Source organism: Schistocerca cancellata, chromosome 1 (assembly GCF_023864275.1).
Source record: "Schistocerca cancellata isolate TAMUIC-IGC-003103 chromosome 1, iqSchCanc2.1, whole genome shotgun sequence".
Taxonomy (NCBI): Eukaryota; Metazoa; Arthropoda; class Insecta; order Orthoptera; family Acrididae; genus Schistocerca; species Schistocerca cancellata.
The window spans coordinates 981,690,050-981,712,460 of NC_064626.1; the positions used below are offsets into that span (position 1 = coordinate 981,690,050).

Consider the following 22,411-nt stretch of genomic DNA (forward strand, 5'->3'; position numbering starts at 1 on the left):
ATCACCCATAGTTTTCGAGCAATATGCTTTTTATTATATAGTGTAAAAATTCTATGCTTTACGGTAAACGGGGAAATTAATGAAACGCTTTGATACAACGTAAGCATGGTTTGTATTTACAGTAAGCTACTTAAAACAATGATATGGGGCAATAGAGATTTCACATGTCAGCTGGAATTGGTTTGTATTTTCTTTCTCTTTTTTCTTTGCAGCTTTTTCATTGATGAGTCACTTGCTGAAGTTCTCGGTGAAGTGACCAACAGTAGTCCCCCAGCATTTGGTCTTCCAGCGGCCTTGGTAGCCTTTTTATATCACTTTAATGTTCTGGTGAAAACGCTCTCCTTGCTCCTCACTAACATCTCCCATATTGTCCGGCAAGTAATCGAGGTGATTGTTCATAAAGTGAACTTCCAGGTTCATTAAAAGTTTTAAACTTCCATAACACTGTAGTTATAATAGAAACATATTCTGGGTCTTTTTCGTGTCCTAAGAATTTTGTAATGACTTGCTTGAATGATACCCATGCTTAACTCTCATTTAAGGTCCTTGTGGATTCAAAATTAACATCAAACATCAATTTTCTAATGTCATGTCCGACAAAAACGCCTTATTTTAGTTTAGCTTCTGAAAGGTGTGAAAAATTTTGGCAAATACTTAAAACATCGTCCATCTTTAGACAAAGCCTTTACAAACTATTTAATTAGGCCTAACATTATATGTAGAGGTGGTGGGAGTACGTTTTTTGGATCTATAATGTTTTGGCGTAGAATGTTCTTTCCACCAGGTTTTAAAGACTCCATCACAGACCAGTTATTTCTTCATCAGTGTTGATACCTAGCCCTACTGTCCCATTCACACAAGAAACATGGAAATTTGGTAAAGCCACCTTGCTGATCAAGTAGCAGGCATATTACTTTTAGATCGCCACATATCATCCAATCATGAGTAGAATAGCGTATTTTATTTAGCACTATTTCTACGTTTTCATAGCTTTCTTTCATATGTACTGAACGTCCAACAGGTATTGATGCATACATGTCACCATTGTGTAATAAAACAGACTTTAAACTAGTTTTGGATGAATCAATAAACAGCCTCTAGTCTTTCTTTTTATATTTAATAACAAACTCAGACCGGGAATGTCTGACCTGCACACTAAATCACCTTCTTGTTGGAAAAAAACTTGGAAACATGCTGCTCTCTCTTTCTATACATGTATATGCTGGTTCCAACTACCAATAAGTTCTTTTCTTTTAATCTAGAACCAAGCAATTCAGCCCTTTCTTTCGTTAAACCCAGATCCCTAACCAAATCGTTAAGCTCTGTCTGAGTAAACAATTTGGGCTCTAGACCTTCTGTATTACTGCGGAATTCATCATTATCTTGTTCGCCTAAATCACATTGTACATCGGAAAATACTTCTGTAGTAATACAATTTAAATCATCTGGTGCTTGAGGAATCGGCAAATATACACCATGCCGTACTGGTCGGATGGCGGACGGAAGGTTAGGGTAGCTTATTACCTTTTGGTTTTTCGAATTATGACCAGTAATACCAACACTGTAAAAGTAGCAGTGGCCCCCTCCATATCATAGGAGCAGCAAATCTAAAGCCCTTTTTTCTCCTTTTTGGACCATTTTCTCAGATATTCAACACACACGTAACATACCTTATGCGGCGCCCAAGTTTTATCTTGATCACCAAGATCAGATCCAAAGTATGATAGATCTTTTTCACGAAGTCTGTAATGTTTCTTTGGTTCTTTTAATCACAAATTCACCACAAATATAACAAAAAATGTCAGAAGAGTTTTTACAACCACGATTACACATTGTACTGAACACATGTACAGAAAATTGGAAAGAGAGGTTAGGTAGAAAGTAAAGAAAACACCATCTGTTAACACAAAAATAGCATCGACCTTTTGTTTTGCCAGCAAATGTTTTTCAGCAGTGCTACCAACGTCAACTAGATTCATTACATCTTCTTTTTAAATTATTTTAACTATATAAAACTGTTAAATTCTTTCAAAAATCGCTTAATTTAATAAGTTTAACTGTAAAATGTGAAGAAATGGTGGGTGATACAGTTTTTGAAGTATCGTATTTTGATTTACCACCCAAAAAACATAAGAATAAGGTATTTTCAGCAAAAGAGTTTTTCCATCGTTGGACTGTGTTATTAGTCTGCATAAAATGTGTGTGTGCATTGCTTAGGAACCAAACTGCTGAGGTCATCGATCCCTAGACTTAAACAGTACTTAAACTAACACCACCTATTCCCGAGGAAGGGCTCGAACCTCCGGCGGGAGAGGCGGCGCAATCCGTAACATGGCGCCTCGAACCACGAGGCCACTCCGCGCGGCTATTATTCTGCAAATGACACAAACACTGATCGAACGTTGTTCAGTATACTTTCCTCACTCACCAATAGAAACATGTGCACTTATATCCATTATACCCTACATGTTTAAATGATAAAAAAAACATGGGTGCAATCACAGAAACTAGACTCAACAAATATATCTCGATCAGATTTGTATTAAAATTGAAGGTATTCCATGTCAAATTTAGGCGAAGAGAGTAACTCTTTGCCCCCAAAATAGGCCCCGGAAAAGTGAGACTACTCATTATTTTTTAGTGTTCTGTCTGAATCTGTTAAAGCAACTACTGTAGTTCATCATTCATATGGATGACATTTGCCCGCAGATCCTGAGCGGAAACAGCGACACAGCCACGGTCGTGACGCACCGCCTGCTGCCCGCCATCTTCGCCAGCCAGCTGAGGGTGTTGCCTTACAGCGTCCACCGCAGGACCGTCTGCCTGCGAATGGAGGTCTCTGGTTGCCCCGCCACGGGTAAGGCATGGTGATCTGCATGTAACTGTTACTTAAGGAGCACTGTTTGTAGCGCAGTGACCTATGATTTTCTTCCCTGTATGAAGCATGGGTCTGTTTTACAATACACTAATAGCCATTAACATTTCAACACCATTGAGGGTGCGGTCGCAGGTTCGGATCCTGCCTCGGGCATGGATGTGTGTGATGTCCTTAGGTTAGTTAGGTTTAAGTAGTTCTAAGATCTAAGGGACTGATGACCTCAGATGTGTCCCATAGTGCTCAGAGCCATTTGAACCATTTTTGAACCATTGAGGGGACATGCAGTAAATGTCAAATTTGAACGAGAAGTACTTCATTCTTGGATATTCAATTGATTAGCCTTTCAGAGCAATCGTAGGAAGTAGCTATGTAAGTAGTATAGTATGTAAAGAAACACTGACACAGTAAATTTCTCAATTAGAAATCGAATGAGGGAGTTGGTTCGCGTGCTATGCTTTATGTAGGAAGGAAAACAGTGTACGAGCAAGTGTTAGATTTCGACAGCGACAGTTCGTTGCCTGTCCAGACTGCAATTTGTCGTACCGCAACATTGTAGCTCGTATAGGTCGGGATCCATGAGTGGGAAGGAAATACTGGAAATAATGGGTTCTGGACGAAAACAGTCCCACGCTAATATTTCACTGGAGGGGAGACCTTTTATTCACTTGACAATATAGGTTCGTACAAAAATGTTCTAATGTGTGTCAAATCTTATGGTACATATCTACTAAGTTCATCAGTCCCTAAGCTTACATACTACTTAACCTAAATTATCATAAGGACAAACACACACCCATGCCCGAGGGAGGAATCGAACCTCCGCCGGGAACAGCCGCAGAGTCCATGACTGCAGCGCCTAAGACCGCTCAGCTAATCCCGCGCGGCACAGGTTCGTACAGTCGCCTCACGTAGCTTGACTATGGACGTTAGTTTATTTGCAGAAAGCAGGTGTCAACACGGACTGTGTCACGATGTGTAGACCACCAAGTCGAACGTATTCGTGTGTGGAGGATTCTAGCACAATTAACGTTGCCAGATTTCATTCGCAGTCGTCTTAAGGACCCAGCACGTTGCATGATGGTAAAAGATACAATTCGGTGCACAACAGGATACCTACGGCTTGATTAGCCGCTAATTCTGACAGTAGCAGTAACACTACAGGGGTTTTAAGGCCGGTGGCAGCGCCCTATCTTCGAGGTATCCGTGGCATCATCTTTCAACAAGATAACGGAAAACCTAGTGTTGTCGGTGCTGTTTTGAGCTTGTTCGATGCAGAGGCTGTACTACCCTTGTTCTGGCTACCATATTGTACAGATATCTCACCCACTGAAAGCATCTGCTCATAGACCACCAATAGTCGGCCGCTACATGTGATGTAAGCCTGATGCAGGTAACGTCAGCAGCTTGCTTACAACAAATGAGGTACACACTTATTCACGTATTCTTCCTCGGTACTGTATATGCAAATTAAATATAATTTCGTTAGTTGGCATCCTTCTGGATGTTGCAATATTCATGGTCAATACTGTATCTTCCTGGGAGTAAAAACTTTCCTCGTAAGTCTAGTTCAAATGGCTCTGAGCACTGTGGGACGTAACTTCTGAGGTCATCAGTCCCCTAGAACTTAGAACTACTTAAACCCAACTAACCTAAGGACATCACACACATCCATGCCCGAGGCAGGATTGGAACCTGCGACCGTAGCGGTCGCGCGGCTCCAGACTGTCTCGCCTAGAACCGCTCGGCCAACCCGGCCGGCCCTGTAAGTCTGAAATGACTATCTGACTCATTCCACAAAAATGATTTGGACTTAAGTAAGAATACATAAGGTTTTCTTAGCTGTTACCTAGTGTTCTAGATTATAATTTCAAATTATTCGATTGTCACTTGTTCTGGATAGACATCTGTAGCTCTGAGGTAGTGTCAGGAAAGAACAAGGAGAAGCGGGAAGGGGAGTAATCGATGTACACTTTGAATAATCAGAACTTCTCACGGAGTCATTCGTAGTACGAGGACGTTTGGGTGATTGAAACAGCCAGTGCTCTTGGGTAGGCATAGACTACATTCTGGCGATGGGATTTATTTTCTCTGTTTCCCTTGTGCTAACAACATGAGAAATGCTAGACTACAGACACATTTACAAACGTTAAACACATAAGAAACAACCGTCATACTAACTGAAAGCCATGTGTCAGTGTTGAAGACATCATAAAAATACACATTCAGATGTACGCGCAACACGATGAGAAAAAGCTTCAGTCTATATAGGTGCACAAGATCGTATGACAAAGTACTGCAACACAGATTTCCAGATTTCTGTATCACTGTTGCTGAAAAGTTTTGTTGGTTTGTAGATATGAATCAAATGCATCTTTTCTCACTTAGAGGTAATTTCATAAATAAATTTCTTGCAGCTATCTGAAAGTAAACAACACTTGTACGACACGATATATTTTAAATTAATAGAAATCTTGGAGAGGTACAAGGGACGACAGACACCACATTAATGAGATACTCTTACTGTAGAGAATCGTAGTCATCAATGTCGACATACTTCGACGCTCAAGTGCTGTAATAGTTTCGCAAATTGGTATTCTCTCACTGAGATGTCTTCGACGATAGTAATACCTATTTCTTCTTCCAACTGGCATAACTATCAAATATTTTCCCATGAACTCGTTGTCCACTTAATATTTCTTCTTTCTTGGCATGGTTCCAGAGAACGTCATCTAAGTTATTCTTACTCATGTCAGTGTTTATCGCACTATCAACACTCTTTAACTTTTGGAAAATTGGTACCTATTCCATCTAAAGTTGTAATCTTCAGAGTCAACCATCTGGAGTCAACCATCTTCAGAGTCTGGAGTTGAGGATATCACAGCTGTTTAGATATTATGATTGAAAAATGTGTATTTAATTTTTAAAACCTCGCCAGAAATGAAATTCAAGTTTCTTTGAACCGTTGAGCTATTGTATCATCTGAGTCGGGGGTTCGGCAGAAGGAGCCTCGTAGAAACTATCTATTTCAACTTCACTGCAAGATAAACTACTGACAACAGACACAAACACACCTTCACCTACTTTATTTAATCTATCCTTTCTGAACACGGTTTGCGCCTCTGCAAAAATTTCGGCAGAATTTATCTCCGGCTTTAGCCAACTTTCTGCTCCTATAACGATTTTAGCTTCAGTGCTTTCTATCAGCTCATGAAGCTCTGGTACTTTTGCAACACAGCTACGACAATTTACGACTACAATACCGACTGTTGCTTGGTCGATTCTCGTCGTTTCATTGCCCTGTACCCTTTGAGACTGGAGCCGTTTTTGATCGTTCCCGATACTGTCTAACCTAAAAAACCGTCCAGGCCACGCCACACAGCCCCTGCTACCCGTGTCGCCGCCTCCTGTGTGTAGTGGACATCTGACCCATTTAGCGGAACCCGTAACCTCACCATCCATTGGCGCAAGTCGAGGAATCTGCAATCTACACGATTCCCTCTGATTCAGACCCTACACTTGGCTCAGTACCAAAGGTCCGCAATCGACCTGTCGACGATGCTGCAGATGGTGAGCGCTGCCTTCATCCCGCTAGCAAGACTGGCAGTCTTCACCAACTCAGGTAGCCACCGGAAACCAGAGAGAATCTCTTCAGATCCATTGCGACACACGTCATTAGTGCCGACATGAGCCACCACCAGTAGTTGGCTGCACCCTGTACCAGTCATGGCATCCGGAAGGACCCTTTCCACATCTCGGATGACTCCCCCCCGGTATGCATACGAAGTGGACATTGGTTTTCTTCCCATCCTTAGCTGCCACATCCCTAAGGGGGCCTATCACCCGCCTAGCATTGGGGCTCCCAATGAGAAGCAGTCTCACCCTCTGCGCTTGGCAGGACCTCTAAGGAAGACCGGCCACTGCCGCAACAGGTGAGGCCGCCCTTGCTGGCTAAGAAGTACTTCCAGCAGTGGGCAGTACCTCAAATCTGTTGCAGAGGCGTGGGGGTACAGCCTTGCGCCCAGCACCAACTTTCGACTTTCGCCCAGGGATTCACGGCCCCGCCACGGTGTGCCAATCACCGTCAGGCAAGTGTCGACCGTCAGGGACGTCCGAATCCGAGGGCGCCGTGGCATCAGAGATCCCAGGTGATGGTACAGGTTCCAGAGGCGCCAAAGCGCTCGCCTCGAGTGTCCCAATGTCACCATGGCACAGGACAATAGCCTGGAGCCTGTCGACCACGGTCAATACAGCCTCCAGCTGTTTGCGGACGGTAGCCAGTTCCATCCCTAACAATTTTTTTCCCTCTCTTTTATCTCACAAGCCGTTCAAAACAAACGGTTGACTGACGACTTCGCGAATTTACACTATGCGAGTACTAAAACGTGATGCTACAACTCTCAAATACTATAATACGCCCGAAATTTGTGAATTAAATTATGCAATTACCCAAAACCACTCAAAGAAATTAAGAATTAAACTATAAAACGAATAAGTGAGCTAAGAATACGAGTTGCTGCTGGCTGCTGCTTATCCAACGGCGTCCGGGAGGCGGGAGGTACATAAGTAACTTGCAACGAAATCATTTTCACTGTTTAGCAACTATAACAGAAAAAATGTGTAACAATATTTTCCTTCTTGTCGTAATTATTGAGGTTCTTGAGTAACGCATCAACATTGTAAATAATTTTACTCTCGCTTTGAGAACCAGTTGAAGCTCTAGAAATAACTAGAGGGTGTTTAATATACGACTACAGTTTTAAAATGTAAGAAGGACAAAGTTCGTCGTTCTTATGACACAGTTCACGGCACCAGACAGTGGATAATTACATGGATGCGCGTGTGGTCACTTGGGTAAAATCCGAATTTCAGTATTCCAACCGTCAACTTAAAGCAATAACTTTGAAAGCTTAGAGGACAGTCTAAATAACGAAATTTTCCTCATTTCTTAATCGACCATAATGAAATTGAGAAAGTAACAATTAAAGCGTGCCGGTGTTATTCTTAGAACATAAATTACTGAGGGATATACTTTTTACTTACACTGGCAAAGAAGAACATCGTTTTGGCGTCCCCAATTTCAGTGCAGCAGTCAGAAAGTTTCAGAAGTACGTAATTAACAAAGGAAAACAGGAACAAATGTGGTAAATAAATCTGAAATAATTTTACCAGTTGCTGTTAATAGTTCAGTATCATAATAGCTTTCATATTGTCCAGGGCCATTAAAGACTAATGAAATACGTAGTTTGTGCAACAGGATTGTCATAAACTATGATGCTGATTCGATTCTCGGGACTACCAGGGATCTTTCCTTGGTGGGAGGACTGGAAAGGGATGCACTGAGCCTCGTGATGCCAACTGAGGAGCCACTTCAGTGAGAAGTAGCAGTTCCACGGTCAAACAAGTAAACAACGGATAGCGGTGTGCTGAGACCCACGGCCCTACATACCGCATCCTGTGGCGCCACTGACAGTGTGTGACACGGCGGTCGGTCGGTCCTGATTGGGTCATCAGCGCCAGAAGGCAGAGCTTTGGTTTTAATATTATGTCTTTGTAGGATTGACAAATATCTATCGCAAAAATTATCCCATTTAATTGTGGTAGAGTAATACAGCAACCAGTTTCGAGTTATTTCAAAATAAAAATAGTATTGGTTACGAAAATATTTAACATATATGACGCGTTTCACCATTTTGGGTCGTCATCAGATTGTCTATAAATACAATAAATCAATCAATTAATGTAGTAACAAATAGAAGATAGGCGATGGTCTTATCTAGAACGACTACGCAGATAAATTAAATTGAAAGTAATAGAAACATACGTAAAAGTAGCCGGATATGAACATTATCAGCCATAAAGCCTTATAAAACGGAAAATGGAAGCAACAGTAACTGGATATATAATCCATCTATCATAAAACATATAAAATGCAAGGTGGACCTACTTAAAAGAAAAGAAAACCGTCAGTGTATTATCAAGATGTTACAAGAAGATGGTGGACAAATTTGATATACTATCGCATGTTATCTTGAACACACCAGCTGACTCCGCCGTAAGAGTACAAATTAGGGCCACGCTTACAAAATGAACGTGGTATGAGCCAAAGATGGCACATTGTCCATTAGTATAACGCACAGATATTATTGTAACGGATCAAGATGCAAAAAGCGCGATTAGTGTGACAATAGGTGCCCAATTAGCGCGCATGACTGGCGTAAGGCACATTCACGAAATACAAAATCTACATAAGACTAATAAATTAGGTCACATATATGCAGAGCATCGCTATCTCATGAAACCAAAAGTACATTTAGGTTCCACTATATAAAGCTGAAAAAATAGATAAAATGATGACATAAAAATAGCAAGTCAAAATACGTCGTTAAAATAGTCAAACGGAGTAAAACAGCTAAATTTTATATCCCTTGCACCAACAACCCAGAAGTCAAGGCGTCAGGAAAAGTGCCAGTCGTAAGCATTGCGAACTATTGGCAAAACCCTTTTTATGGTCATTGGAATAAAAATGTAAGTTACGGAATATAAAAAAAGTAAAATCGTCTACGGTAAAATGAGGTTATTATTAAGGCTCCTTTGATGTATAACTCGACCAATTTTTTTATGATTTCGAACAACGTCGCCGATAGTCTAAAGGTTATCACCAGCGTACGCGCAGGCGTGGCGTTTTGCTATCGTAGACAAAGCCTTGCTCAGTCAATGGCAGTTTCTACAGTGCCTCTGAAAGAGGGAGATATTTTGACGTCACGTTCGAAATTGGCTTCTGGCCTAGCAGCCACTGATCGATCGCGTTAAACGCAGCGCAAGTCACGGTCGGTGCACGCCTATAAATCCGGCGATGGCATGTGCGGCTCTAATTTCATTCACAGCATGTTAGTCCCTAATTTAATATCGGCGATAAATCTCGGCCTAATTAGTTCCTCAGACGGCGAGTGCCGTGGCCGTGGCCGCGGCTGATCTATGGCGGCCGGTCACGGCAGGACCGGCCCGGGCAGGCGAGGACCCCCCGTCCGTCCGGCAGCCGGCGCCGCGGTCCGCCGGGCTAGCCTCCGACCCAGCCAGCCAGCTCTGCAACGATACAGACTGTCTCTGAAACGACGGCCGAGCCGCAGAACTTTACGACGAGCCGTCCACGGTCTTGTCGTGAAGAGTTTCTTCGCAACGCCTGCAACAAGCGATCATGGAAAGTTATGAGAGCGGGGTAACCCACTGTATAGCTAATTACGAAACCAAACTTTTCCTTTTCGATCACGGGAGAACTACGTTCTTTAACAGTTGCATACCAATGCTGTATATTGCACTGACCAACGCCAATGGGAGTGGCCAGCGACTGACCCCGCTACCATCACACATTCTCTATCTGGGATAAATCACATTACTTACGTATTTCCATAATTTTGGCAGATTAAAAGATTAAAATGTTGATTATTATTACTGGGAAAGTGTTTCTGGGACTTTTTAGTAAAAAATAAATAGTTGTTTTACTTCTATCAAGACTCACATTCAGAACACTTTACAATACGAACTACTTCTTCTTTCTTGGTGTGTGCAGGGCATATATACTTCCTGCAAGAAGTGCAAGCCTTCATGTATTTACGGTTGTTGCTTCTGGCGCATAAGTAACAGCGTCCTTTCTTTGGCAGATTATGCACAGCTGCACGTGTTACTTTCCGTCGCGGTTCCGTAACGTTGTTTCCTCTGCTCACAGCACATTGATTTTGATTACACTCATACCCAAAAGGTGATAACGCTATAGTGTGTTTTGAGTGTAGGCCTACAGCATTTTGAGCGCGTCTTCTCATGTTGAGGTCACAAAGTTCACCAGAAAGATCTTTCAGGTACTTCTTTCTTCCAGAACTCTTTGTCGGGTAATTCTTTGTGCATTCTATGTGTGTAACTTGAAATACAACATATGAATTCTATGCTGCAATGTCAATCAAGTTGAAAAACACCGCCATTGGCCATCGACGCGTTGCTCGACGGCAGCTGTACGTTCTTACACACTTATCGAACGTATCCACTCCTGACTTTGTACAGTTGTAGAATAGGATGATGTCTGGCTTCTGTTCCGTCACATTCATATCATGATGTTGGGTTGACAATACTGTAACAACTTTTCCTTTCTTAGGCACGTAACTGACTAAAGTGGCATCGTCACTAAAGGCAAATCGGATTGTTCCCGGTGTAGCTTTTTTTAGAGAAACAGGACGGAGCTCTATAGGAACATCGCGTTTGTCATTTCGAATAGTGCCAATTGTAGTTATTTTCTCTTTCAAAAGCTTAGATGTGAGTGGAACGGTAGTGAACCTTCTGTCCATGGTAACATTTCTTCCAGATTGTTTCAAGTTAGACATTTCAATCAATCTAACTATTTCAGGGCCACTGTTATGGGTCTTCTCATTAGCGTGCTTTCCAGCATAGGGATCCGCAGCGAAGCAGTATTTCGTATCTGAATCATATAACAGGTTCACTTCTATTACATATTTTCCTGGTTTTGTTGGAATGGGCATCACCCATGGAAGCTCACAAGTTCTTCACCCACTGTGACTGACTCACTAGGATTATAAAACTCAGGAAATTTACTAACTATCATGTTCCATATGTCCGTGATAGGAGCAAATTTGTCGGTCTGTTTTGTAGCTGCTCGAGTTAGAGCATCATCCAAACGCAAGCACTTCAGTATGAGCCTCAGTCTATGCTCCGAAAATGAAGCTCGGTACATCGAAAAGTTTTCTTTACTAAATATATCACGTAAACTGTCCTTGTTCTGTCTATGGACTCCACAGTTCAATAGAATTCCAATTGCTGACACAATTTCTTCCCTTTCAAATGCTTTCGCATTTTTATGAAGATATCTTCAGATGATTCCCTAACATTTCCAACGTTTTTATTGGTAACATCAAAATGTTACCCAGGATGTTATCATCGAAGTACATGAGAAAAGCTTTACCTGGTGTATCAGGTTTTATCCCTGGCTTAGTTCCTTTCGGGGTTCTCATTACATTAGCAACAGACCTCCTCCTTTGATTTACGTAAGGGCTTCTCTTCCATATCATACCTGACGGGACCACCATGTCTTTTTCAAGTCGATCAATTTCTGCTTTCGGACTGGGTCGTCTTCTTGTTGGTTGAATATCTATAAAAATATGGAAACAGAACCGAACACTAGCAAACTAAACACTCTACCGAGACACACATTCTAATATACTCCAAAATATCTGCAAAAAGTAATAAAAGTCAATTTTTACCCTGTTCACTTTCATCCAACTCGCTGCTCTCAGAAACTGCTTGATCTGGAATTTCCATGACTACATCTTCAGTTTCACTGCTTGAACTTTCGGATAGTTCACCACTAAATTCATTGCCTGAACTCTCAAGCAAATTTCTAACTTCGTTATGTGTCAATTTCATCTTCGTCTGCATTCTGTCAAATACCACAAAAATATTACCTTCCACTCACCGCACTGTTTACCAGTTGACTGCGAGTGGTGATCGTTGACCTGCTACACCTTCAGCTATAACAATCGCTAAAACTCAACAATGAGTGTAAACCAAAAGCTGTTCTTATTGTCGATTGTAGCAATTATAATTACGGTAAATGTCATGTATTTATTAAATGAACTACTGAACACGACAGGAGTATTAGCCTAAAAACTTCGTTGGGATGCTACTGTTAAAAAAAAAAGTAATCTGACGCACCAGAAAGGAATTATCCGAATACGACCGAAATCTGTAGGCCTGACGCACATGTACAAACAAAACTGTGATTAAAATTTCATAAAAGGTGAATGATTTACTCAGCAGAAACAGCTTCACAAATTGGCCAAGTCAATAATCCATTGATACCCCTCTTGCCCTAACGCAAGCAATTATTCGGCTTGGCATTGATTGATAGATTTGTTTAATGTCTTCCTGAGGAACATCACGACAATTCTGTCCAACTGGCACGTCAGATCTCCAAAATCCCGAGATGATTGTAGGGCCACGGATGACAACGAAAGGGGTCCTGCAAGGAAATGGAATGTAGCACCAGACCAACACTTCTGATTGTAGATCCGTGCGGGAGGCCCAAGTCAAGTAGGTATCCCACTGCCGTGCGAGGCGTCTCCAGACACGTCTGCTGCCTGGAACTTCATTGACTGGACTAGAATTATCTTCAGTGATGAATCCCGCTTCGAATTGAGCCCCGATGACTAGTGAAGAGGTGTCTGGATACTTCACGGACAGTGGTGGATTACCAACGTGACTGTCACCCGCCATACGGCGCGACAGCCAGGAGTCATGGTCTGAGGTGCTATTTCACTTCATAGCAAGACACCTTTAATTGTCATCCGCTGTACAACGAAGACATTTTACCCCCGTTTTCTTGTCCTTCATGGCTAGTTATCCTGTGCTGACATTTTAGCAAGATAATGCCGGTCAGTGTACAGGGGGATTTTTACTGCTTCTCTTGTGCCTGCCGAAAGCTTATCTTGTCCAGCAAAGTCACCGGATCTCTCCCCAGTTGAGAACATTCGATGAGTACATTCGGAGCATTATGGGCGGGGCCCTCCAACCAGTTCGGCACTGTAACAATGCAGCACGTCAGTTGGGCAGAAATTTGCACGATATCCCTCATGGGCACAATCAAGATGTATATCAGTCAACGCCCAGCCTGATAACTGCTCACATAAGGCCTAGAGGTGGACCAAAGCGTCACTTAGTTGCTCAGTTTGTGAATCTCTTTCTCCTGAATAAATAATCCATTTTTTTAAAATTGTAATTATTTGTTTGCCTGTACATGTGCATTACATCTACCTGTTTCCGTCGCTCTCGGATAACTCATTCTTGGTGTGCGTTATTTATAAAAGTAGGTAGTGCTGCGGTGGGGTCAAACTTTATTTTTGAAGACAAAAAACGTCGTCTACTGTGACAAATACACCAACACCTGGCCGACCGAAGTAGCAGAGTGGTTCTAGGCGCTACAGTCTGGAAACGCGCGACCGCTACGAACGCAGGTTCGAATCCCGCTTAGGGCATGGATGTGTGTGATGGCCTTCGGTTGGTTAGATTTAAGTAGCTATAATTTCTAGGGGACTGATGACCTCAGCAGTTAAGTCCCATAATGCTCAGAACCATTTGAAACATTTTTGAACACCAACACCTAATAAGTAATTGAGCACTGACTTTGTGTTTTCTGCTTTCGCCACACCTTAACATTTCTGTTAAATACACGCCGCAAGACTGCCGAGACCAGTAAACAGAAAGCAAAGAAAAATTAAATTATCAACTTCTGTGGAAGCAGACTTCGTTCTGTGCCACAGATCAGTTCGTCACCACCTTTGAGACGAAATCATTAGTTGTTGTTGTTGTGGTCTTCAGTCCTGAGACTGGTTTGATGCAGCTCTCCATGCTACTCTATCCTGTGCAAGCTTCTTCATCTCCCAGTACCTACTGCAACCTACATCCTTCTGAATCTGCTTAGTGTATTCAACTCTTGGTCTCCCCCTACGATTTTTACCCTCCACGCTGCCCTCCAATACCAAATTGGTGATCCCTTGATGCCTCAGAACATGTCCTACCAACCGATCCCTTCTTCTGGTCAAGTTGTGCCACAAACTTCTCTTCTCCCCAATCCTGTTCAACACTTCCTCATTAGTTATGTGATCTACCCATCTAATCTTCAGCATTCTTCTGTAGCACCACATTTCGAAAGCTTCTATTCTCTTCTTGTCCAAACTATTTACCGTCCATGTTTCACTTCCATACATGGGTACACTCCATACAAATACTTTCAGAAATGACTTCCTGACACTTAAATCTATACTCGATGTTAACAAATTTCTCTTCTTCAGAAACGCTTTCCTTGCCATTGCCAGTCTACATTTTATATCCTCTCTACTTCGACCATCATCAGTTATTTTGCTCCCCAAATAGCAAAACTCCTTTACTACTTTAAGTGTCTCATTTCCTAATCTAATACCCTCAACATCACCCGACTTAATTCGACTACATTCCATTATTCTCGTTTTGTTTCTGTTGATGTTCATCTTATATCCTCCCTTCAAGACACCATCCATTCCGTTCAACTGCTCTTCCAAGTCCTTTGCTGTCTCTGACAGAATTACAATGTCATCGGCGAACCTCAAAGTTTTTATTTCTTCTCCATGGATTTTAATACCTACCCCGAATTTTTCTTTTGTTTCCTTTACTGCTTGCTCAATATACAGATTGAATAACATCGGGGAGAGGCTACAACCCTGTCTTACTCCCTTCCCAACCACTGCTTCCCTTTCATGTCCCTCGACTCTTATAACTGCCATCTGGTTTCTGTACAAATTGTAAATAGCCATTCGCTCCCTGTATTTTACCCCTGCCACCTTCAGAATTTGAAAGAGAGTATTCCAGTCAACATTGTCAAAAGCTTTCTCTAAGTCTACAAATGCTAGAAACGTAGGTTTGCCTTTCCTTAATCTTTCTTCTAAGATAAGTCGTAAGGTCAGTATTGCCTCACGTGTTCCAGTATTTCTACGGAATCCAAACTGATCTTCCCCGAGGTCGGCTTCTACTAGTTTTTCCATTCGTCTGTAAAGAATTCGTGTTAGTATTTTGCAGCTGTGGCTTATTAAACTGATTGTTCGGTAATTTTCACATCTGTCAACACCTGCTTTCTTTGGGATTGGAATTATTATATTCTTCTTGAAGTCTGTGGGTATTTCGCCTGTTTCATACATCTTGCTCACGAGATGGTAGAGTTTTGTCAGGACTGGCTCTCCCAAGGCCGTCAGTAGTTCCAATGGAATGTTGTCTACTCCGGGGGCCTTGTTTCGAACCAGGGCTCTCAGTGCTCTGTCAAACTCTTTACGCAGTATCGTATCTCCCATTTCATCTTCATCTACACCCTCTTCCATTTCCATAATATTGTCCTCAAGTGCATCGCCCTTGTATAGACCCTCTATATACTCCTTCCACCTTTCTGCTTTCCCTTCTTTGCTTAGAACTGGGTTTCCATCTGAGCTCTTGATGTTCATACAAGTGTTTCTCTTATCTCCAAAGGTATCTTTAATTTTCCTGTAGGCAGTATCTATCTTACCCCTAGTGAGATAAGCCTCTACATCCTTACATTTGTCCTCTAGCCATCCCTGCTTAGCCATTTTGCACTTCCTGTCGATCTCATTTTTGAGACGTTTGTATTCCTTTTTGCCTGCTTCATTTACTGCATTTTTATATTTTCTCCTTTCATCAATTAAATTCAATATTTCTTCTGTTACCCAAGGACTTCTGCTAGCCCTCGTCTTTTTACCTACTTGATCCTCTGCTGCCTTCACTACTTCATCCCTCAAAGCTACCCATTCTTCTTCTACTGTATTTCTTTCCCCCATTCCTGTCAATTGTTCCCTTATGCTCTCCCTGAAACTCTGTACAACCTCTGGTTCTTTCAGTTTATCCAGGTCCCATCTCCTTAAATTCCCACCTTTTTGCAGTTTCTTCAGTTTTAATCTACAGGTCATAACCAATAGATTGTGGTCAGAGTCCACATCTGCCCCTGGAAATGTCTTACAATTTAAAACCTGGTTCCTAAATCTCTGTCTTACCATTATATAATCCATCTGATACCTTTTAGTGTCTCCAGGGTTCTTCCATGTATAAATCATTAGTAATATTTCGAAATGAATAGTGCAGAGCTCCTGAATGTGACAGTAAAAAAACGTCCGTAACCGGAAAAAAAGAAAATGAATGAAGAGTCGTCCACACAACGCTAGTAATTCGTATTATATTGTCACCCCAACCAAGACCGGTATTTCAGACGAAATTATTACTGGCATTTCAACATAAATGTGAAAATGTGCTCTATAAATATAAAGTTACCGACAATGAAGTAATGTTATTTTCCCTGCGGTAATTTCACCAAACTGAGCAATACTCATACCATAGCAGAAAAAGAGGTGAATATGTCCAGTGCAGAATTAGGGATGTAAAAGAAGGGAACTAGCTATTTTCGACTTATCTAGCAGCTTCAAACCCAAATAAGACATCTTGACGTATTCCTGCTTGTTTAATTGTTACTATTAGTACCCATGTAATATAATATAGTGCAACGTGTCAAATCATGTCGTATAATATGGCATTTGTCATGTCGTGCAGTATGACAGAATATGGCATGCATTCCCGCTATGGGATACTTCTTATTACCAATGCACCTCATACTTTCGGGTACTTCCTACTGCAGGTGCATCCCACTCTGTAGAAGCACATAAATGTGTGTCTTCTTTTTTTAATTTGTTTTTACGTGACTCACCACGCCTGTGATAGAAACTGGGTTTGGGGGAGAAATAGCCCCTTTGGAGCATAGATCAGCCAATCCTCACCCCAAAAAAATAAGTGTTTTATCGTTCTCCTGGAACAAATCCGACCAAAGAAATTATATCCCCCGAGAAAAAATGTTTAACTATTGCATGTATGTTCTGCACCATACGATATGGTACAACGTCTACTGTGGCTGGCGAGTTTTCGGGATTTTGGGCACAGGATCAGAGACTTTAGCCTATAAACATTGCCAGATCTTGGTGTGCAACGCCTTACAGCTAAGCTCACTACGCTGGAGAAGTAGGATTTATCCATAAAAAGACGCGAATATGTTTGGATGTTTTAATTTAAATGTCTTGGAAGCTGCCACATAATTCGAAAAGCTAGTTCACTTCTTTTACATCCCTAACTCTGCGCGGAACATATTCGCATTTTTGGTGCTATGATAGGAGCATTTTTCATTCCGGTTCCCAACGTTTACTGTACCATAATTTTGATATTAGCCCGCCATAGCGTGGCAACCGATGTAGATTTTTTGTGGATTCGGGCGCCGACTGATCCGATACGAGATTTTATTGTCTTCGAACCGTGATGCTTGAGTTGGGCATCGTTAGTCTCGTTTCTCTACGGTTACCTACCTGATGTGGTTGAACCAGTCCAATATCGCCTTCTGTTTCTTAAGAACACACAAGTCTCACTGTCATGTCAAGGACACATGGCTGTTGGAGGTCTTTTGTTTTATTTTTTGGTATCTTTCTCATTTATTTTTATTATTTTGTTTGATATTTTTTGATTTCTTAACATGTTGTTCTTTCTATTTTTAATTAATATTTTGTTTCACAGTTACAATTTATTCATTTATGCCTGAGGCTACTCAGACATATGAGAAATGGCCACAAATATTGAATACAGTCCACTCAATAACAAAAAACATAAATACTATACCGAACGAAATACACTCCTGGAAATGGAAAAAAGAACACATTGGCACCGGTGTGTCAGACCCACCTTACTTGCTCCGGACACTGCGAGAGGGCTGTACAAGCAATGATCACACGCACGGCACAGCGGACACACCAGGAACCGCGGTGTTGGCCGTCGAATGGCGCTAGCTGCGCAGCATTTGTGCACCGCCGCCGTCAGTGTCAGCCAGTTTGCCGTGGCATACGGAGCTCCATCGCAGTCTTTAAAACTGGTAGCATGCCGCGACAGCGTGGACGTGAACCGTATGTGCAGTTAATGGACTTTGAGCGAGGGCGTATAGTGGGCATGCGGGAGGCCGGGTGGACGTACCGCCGAATTGCTCAACACGTGGGGCGTGAGGTCTCCACAGTACATCGATGTTGTCGCCAGTGGTCGGCGGAAGGTGCACGTGCCCGTCGACCTGGGACCGGACCGCAGCGACGCACGGATGCACGCCAAGACCGTAGGATCCTACGCAGTGCCGTAGGGGACCGCACCGCCACTTCCCAGCAAATTAGGGACACTGTTGCTCCTGGGGTATCGGCGAGGACCATTCGCAACCGTCTCCATGAAGCTGGGCTACGGTCCCGCACACCGTTAGGCCGTCTTCCGCTCACGCCCCAACATCGTGCAGCCCGCCTCCAGTGGTGTCGCGACAGGCGTGAATGGAGGGACGAATGGAGACGTGTCGTCTTCAGCGATGAGAGTCGCTTCTGCCTTGGTGCCAATGATGGTCGTATGCGTGTTTGGCGCCGTGCAGGTGAGCGCCACAATCAGGACTGGATACGACCGAGGCACACAGGGCCAACACCCGGCATCATGGTGTGGGGAGCGATCTCCTACACTGGCCGTACACCACTGGTGATCGTCGAGGAGACACTGAATAGTGCACGGTACATCCAAACCGTCATCGAACCCATCGTTCTACCATTCCTAGACCGGCAAGGGAACTTGCTGTTCCAACAGGACAATGCACGTCCGCATGTATCCCGTGCCACCCAACGTGCTCTAGAAGGTATAAGTCAACTACCCTGGCCAGCAAGATCTCCGGATCTGTCCCCCATTGAGCATGTTTGGGACTGGATGAAGCGTCGTCTCACGCGGTCTCCACGTCCAGCATGAACGCTGGTCCAACTGAGGCGTCAGGTGGAAATGGCATGGCAAGCCGTTCCACAGGACTACATCCAGCATCTCTACGATCGTCTCCATGGGAGAATAGCAACCTGCATTGCTGCGAAAGGTGGATATACACTGTACTAGTGCCGACATTGTGCATGCTCTGTTGCCTGTGTCTATGTGCCTGTGGTACTGTCAGTGTGATCATGTGATGTATCTGACCCCAGGAATGTGTCAATAAAGTTTCCCCTTCCTGGGACAATGAATTCACGGTGTTCTTATTTCAATTTCCAGGAGTGTATTAAATAGTGTACCAGGTGCAAGGTAATCATATATCTAAATAGTTAATATTACGTAAATAACTTAGGAAACGACCATATTGCATAGACAAACTTGTTTTTATGTTACGTAAATAACTTACGATAAGACCATTTTACATAGATAAAATTGCTTAAAACCTTACTGTATCGCAAGCTGAGCAATTCGAGCAACAAATGTTTTTATGTTACGTAAATAACTTACGATAAGACCATTTTACATAGATAAAATTGCTTAAAACCTTACTGTATCGCAAGCTGAGCAATTCGAGCAACTAATGAAGAGCACACATCTTGTTATTGTCTCTTACCTTAAAGTTTTGTCATTGTTCATTTAAAGCATGCAATAACAAAAACTGAAAATTAAGAAACCACCGTTAGAATATCTCACTTGGATAATTTTGGCGCGAAATATTGCAACGACCAGTACGAACTAAGTATGAGTATGATTGGATGAAATAAGTAGATTAACTACGAAACAATGTATCCACGATTACTGACGACAATTGACGAACTTCGGCTTTTGTTGCTCAAAAATAAATTTTATTCAAGACAGCTTAGTTGTTTTCAAAGAAGAAGCAGTAAAACGTTTTCTATTGGTTAAGAATAAAGTGATCTTTTTTCCTGATGATAAGTTTTATAGCAGTTTTCGGGTTAGTTTGATTTTCTGCGTGGCCGTCGATGAAGTTTTAAATGTTAGCTCAAACAATATATCATTTTGCACAGGGCTTTAAATGCTCGATGAAACAGTATATGATTTTGTACAGAGCAGGGCATAAATCTGGTTTGGTATATGCATTGTTTTGCACGTCCATTGATTTTTCGACGATTTTAAGCTACTGATGACCAAAATCCTTGCCTTACAAACCACGAAACTGTAATGAACTGTAATAACCAGCTTTTTAAAATTACATCCAAATGCAGTATTTAAAATCCTGCGCATTTCTTGGAAACTCAGTTTGATACGAAACCCGCGACCTTAAGCGCGCAAAACCCGGTCGACTAAAGATATTTACAAACGCTTAATACTATTAACGTAAGGCTATACTTTTTATTATCATCCGTATTACTTTAAATTGCCGCAGCACGTCCGATTTGGGTAAGATCGGATTTTACGTGCAATTTTAGACCGCTCTATTGAGGCAAGGAATACAGCTTCCACAAAACAACAGGACGACCGTTAATTACATGTATTTGTATATGTTCTTACAAAATTTGAACCGATTCACGCAAACTTCAAGCGCAGATGTGGTGCACGTTAAGAGCTAACAAAAAATTTGTTGTTACACATAAAACAAGAATGAAGCTTTATTTTTGAAAGCGAGTTTTCTAGTTTTTTTTTTTTGTTTATTTGATTCATTAAAAAAGGGTTCCGTGCATTCACTTTACGTAAGAAAGATTTTTACGTGTTACATTTAGCTCCAATTTAAAACGTAGTACCTCGACAATGGATAAAAATTACTGGATAAAAAAAATTTACACTTTACCAATTTATCTACCTTCGTGCAAAGTTAGAGCCGATTCGTAAATGTTTAAAATAGGGAAGTGGTGCGCTACAAAAAGTTCCCAGAAAAACTTGATTGTTGCAGGTAAAACCCACACGAAGCAAGAGTTTTTGAAACGGTTAAAACTCTAGGTCTTATTCACCGATGAACCAATTTCGAATCTTCAGACTAGCTCCAGCCTGGAGTTACATAAGGGTGAGTGTATTTGCATCTAAAATCCGATTGCACCTAAAATCCGAACGGTGCACATACAAATGGTGCCATTAATTGAACATTAATTTCAACCCAATGTAAATCTTTAGAAAAAGGAGGTATTAATCGATTCACACAATTTGTCTAGCCGCCAACTCCAGCTCGTCTTTCAATCCTTGCTTAACATACTGTAACATAGTTGCAGTAAGACAGATGTTCTAATGGCTACGCAATTGGCCACTGCTCCGGTCTAAATCCAAAACCTTTCATCCCATGTTCGTAGCTCAAGTAGAAACCGAGCACCAAGATCTTCCCCCCCCCCCCCCCCCCCCGCCCACACAAAAACCACGATTCTGTCGCAGACTCTTCGTACATATTTGTTACAGTGCTTCCGCGCTGTAACTACATATATCGCATTATCTCTCCTTACATCGATTCAATAGCGTTTGTGGTCGGGTTTTCATTTGACCAAATAGCTTAGGTTATTCTTGCATATTTCATGACCAACTGAAGTTCCTTAACACCTTGTCCGAATAACGCTGTTAATTCCCTGTTGCTACTGGCTAGTATTGATAAATAAAGAGCTAAAAAAATATTATGTCAAAGTATAGCATTTATTCCAAATACTTTCAGCTATGACATTTCCTATTTTCGATCTGTAGGATTCTCCCCCGAAGAACCATGGACCTAGCCGTTGGTGGGGAGGCTTGCGTGCCTCAGCGACACAGATAGCCGTACTGTAGGTGCAACCACGACGGAGGGGTATCTGTTGATAGGCCAGACTAACGTGTGGTTCCTGAAGGGGGGCAGCAGCCTTTTCAATAGTTGCATGGGCAACAGTCTGGATAATTGACTGACCTGGCTGTGTAACACCAACCAAAACGATCTTGCTGTGCAGGTACTACGAACGGCTGAAAGCAAGGGAAACTGCAGCCGTAATTTTTCCCGAGGGCATGCAGATTTACTGTATGGTTAAAAGTTGATGGCGTGCTCATGGGTAAAATATTGCGGACTTAAAATAGTCCCCCATTCGGATCTCCGGGCGGGGACTACTCAAGAGGACGTTGTTATCAGGAGAAAGAAAACTGGCGTTCTACGGGTCGGAGCGTGGAATGTCAGATCCCTTAAACGGGCAGGTA

The 22,411-nt window shown here is 42.2% G+C and overlaps 1 protein-coding gene across 1 annotated transcript in view; it reads left to right on the forward strand.

The window, feature by feature from the left end:
• Positions 1 to 22,411, forward strand: part of LOC126119666 (discoidin domain-containing receptor 2-like) — a 449,482-nt gene that overhangs the window by 249,638 nt on the left and 177,433 nt on the right. The window contains exon 5 of the mRNA XM_049915072.1: positions 2,710 to 2,857. Within this exon, the coding sequence (XP_049771029.1) occupies positions 2,710 to 2,857 (148 nt within the window). The remainder of the gene's footprint in view (positions 1 to 2,709; positions 2,858 to 22,411) is intronic.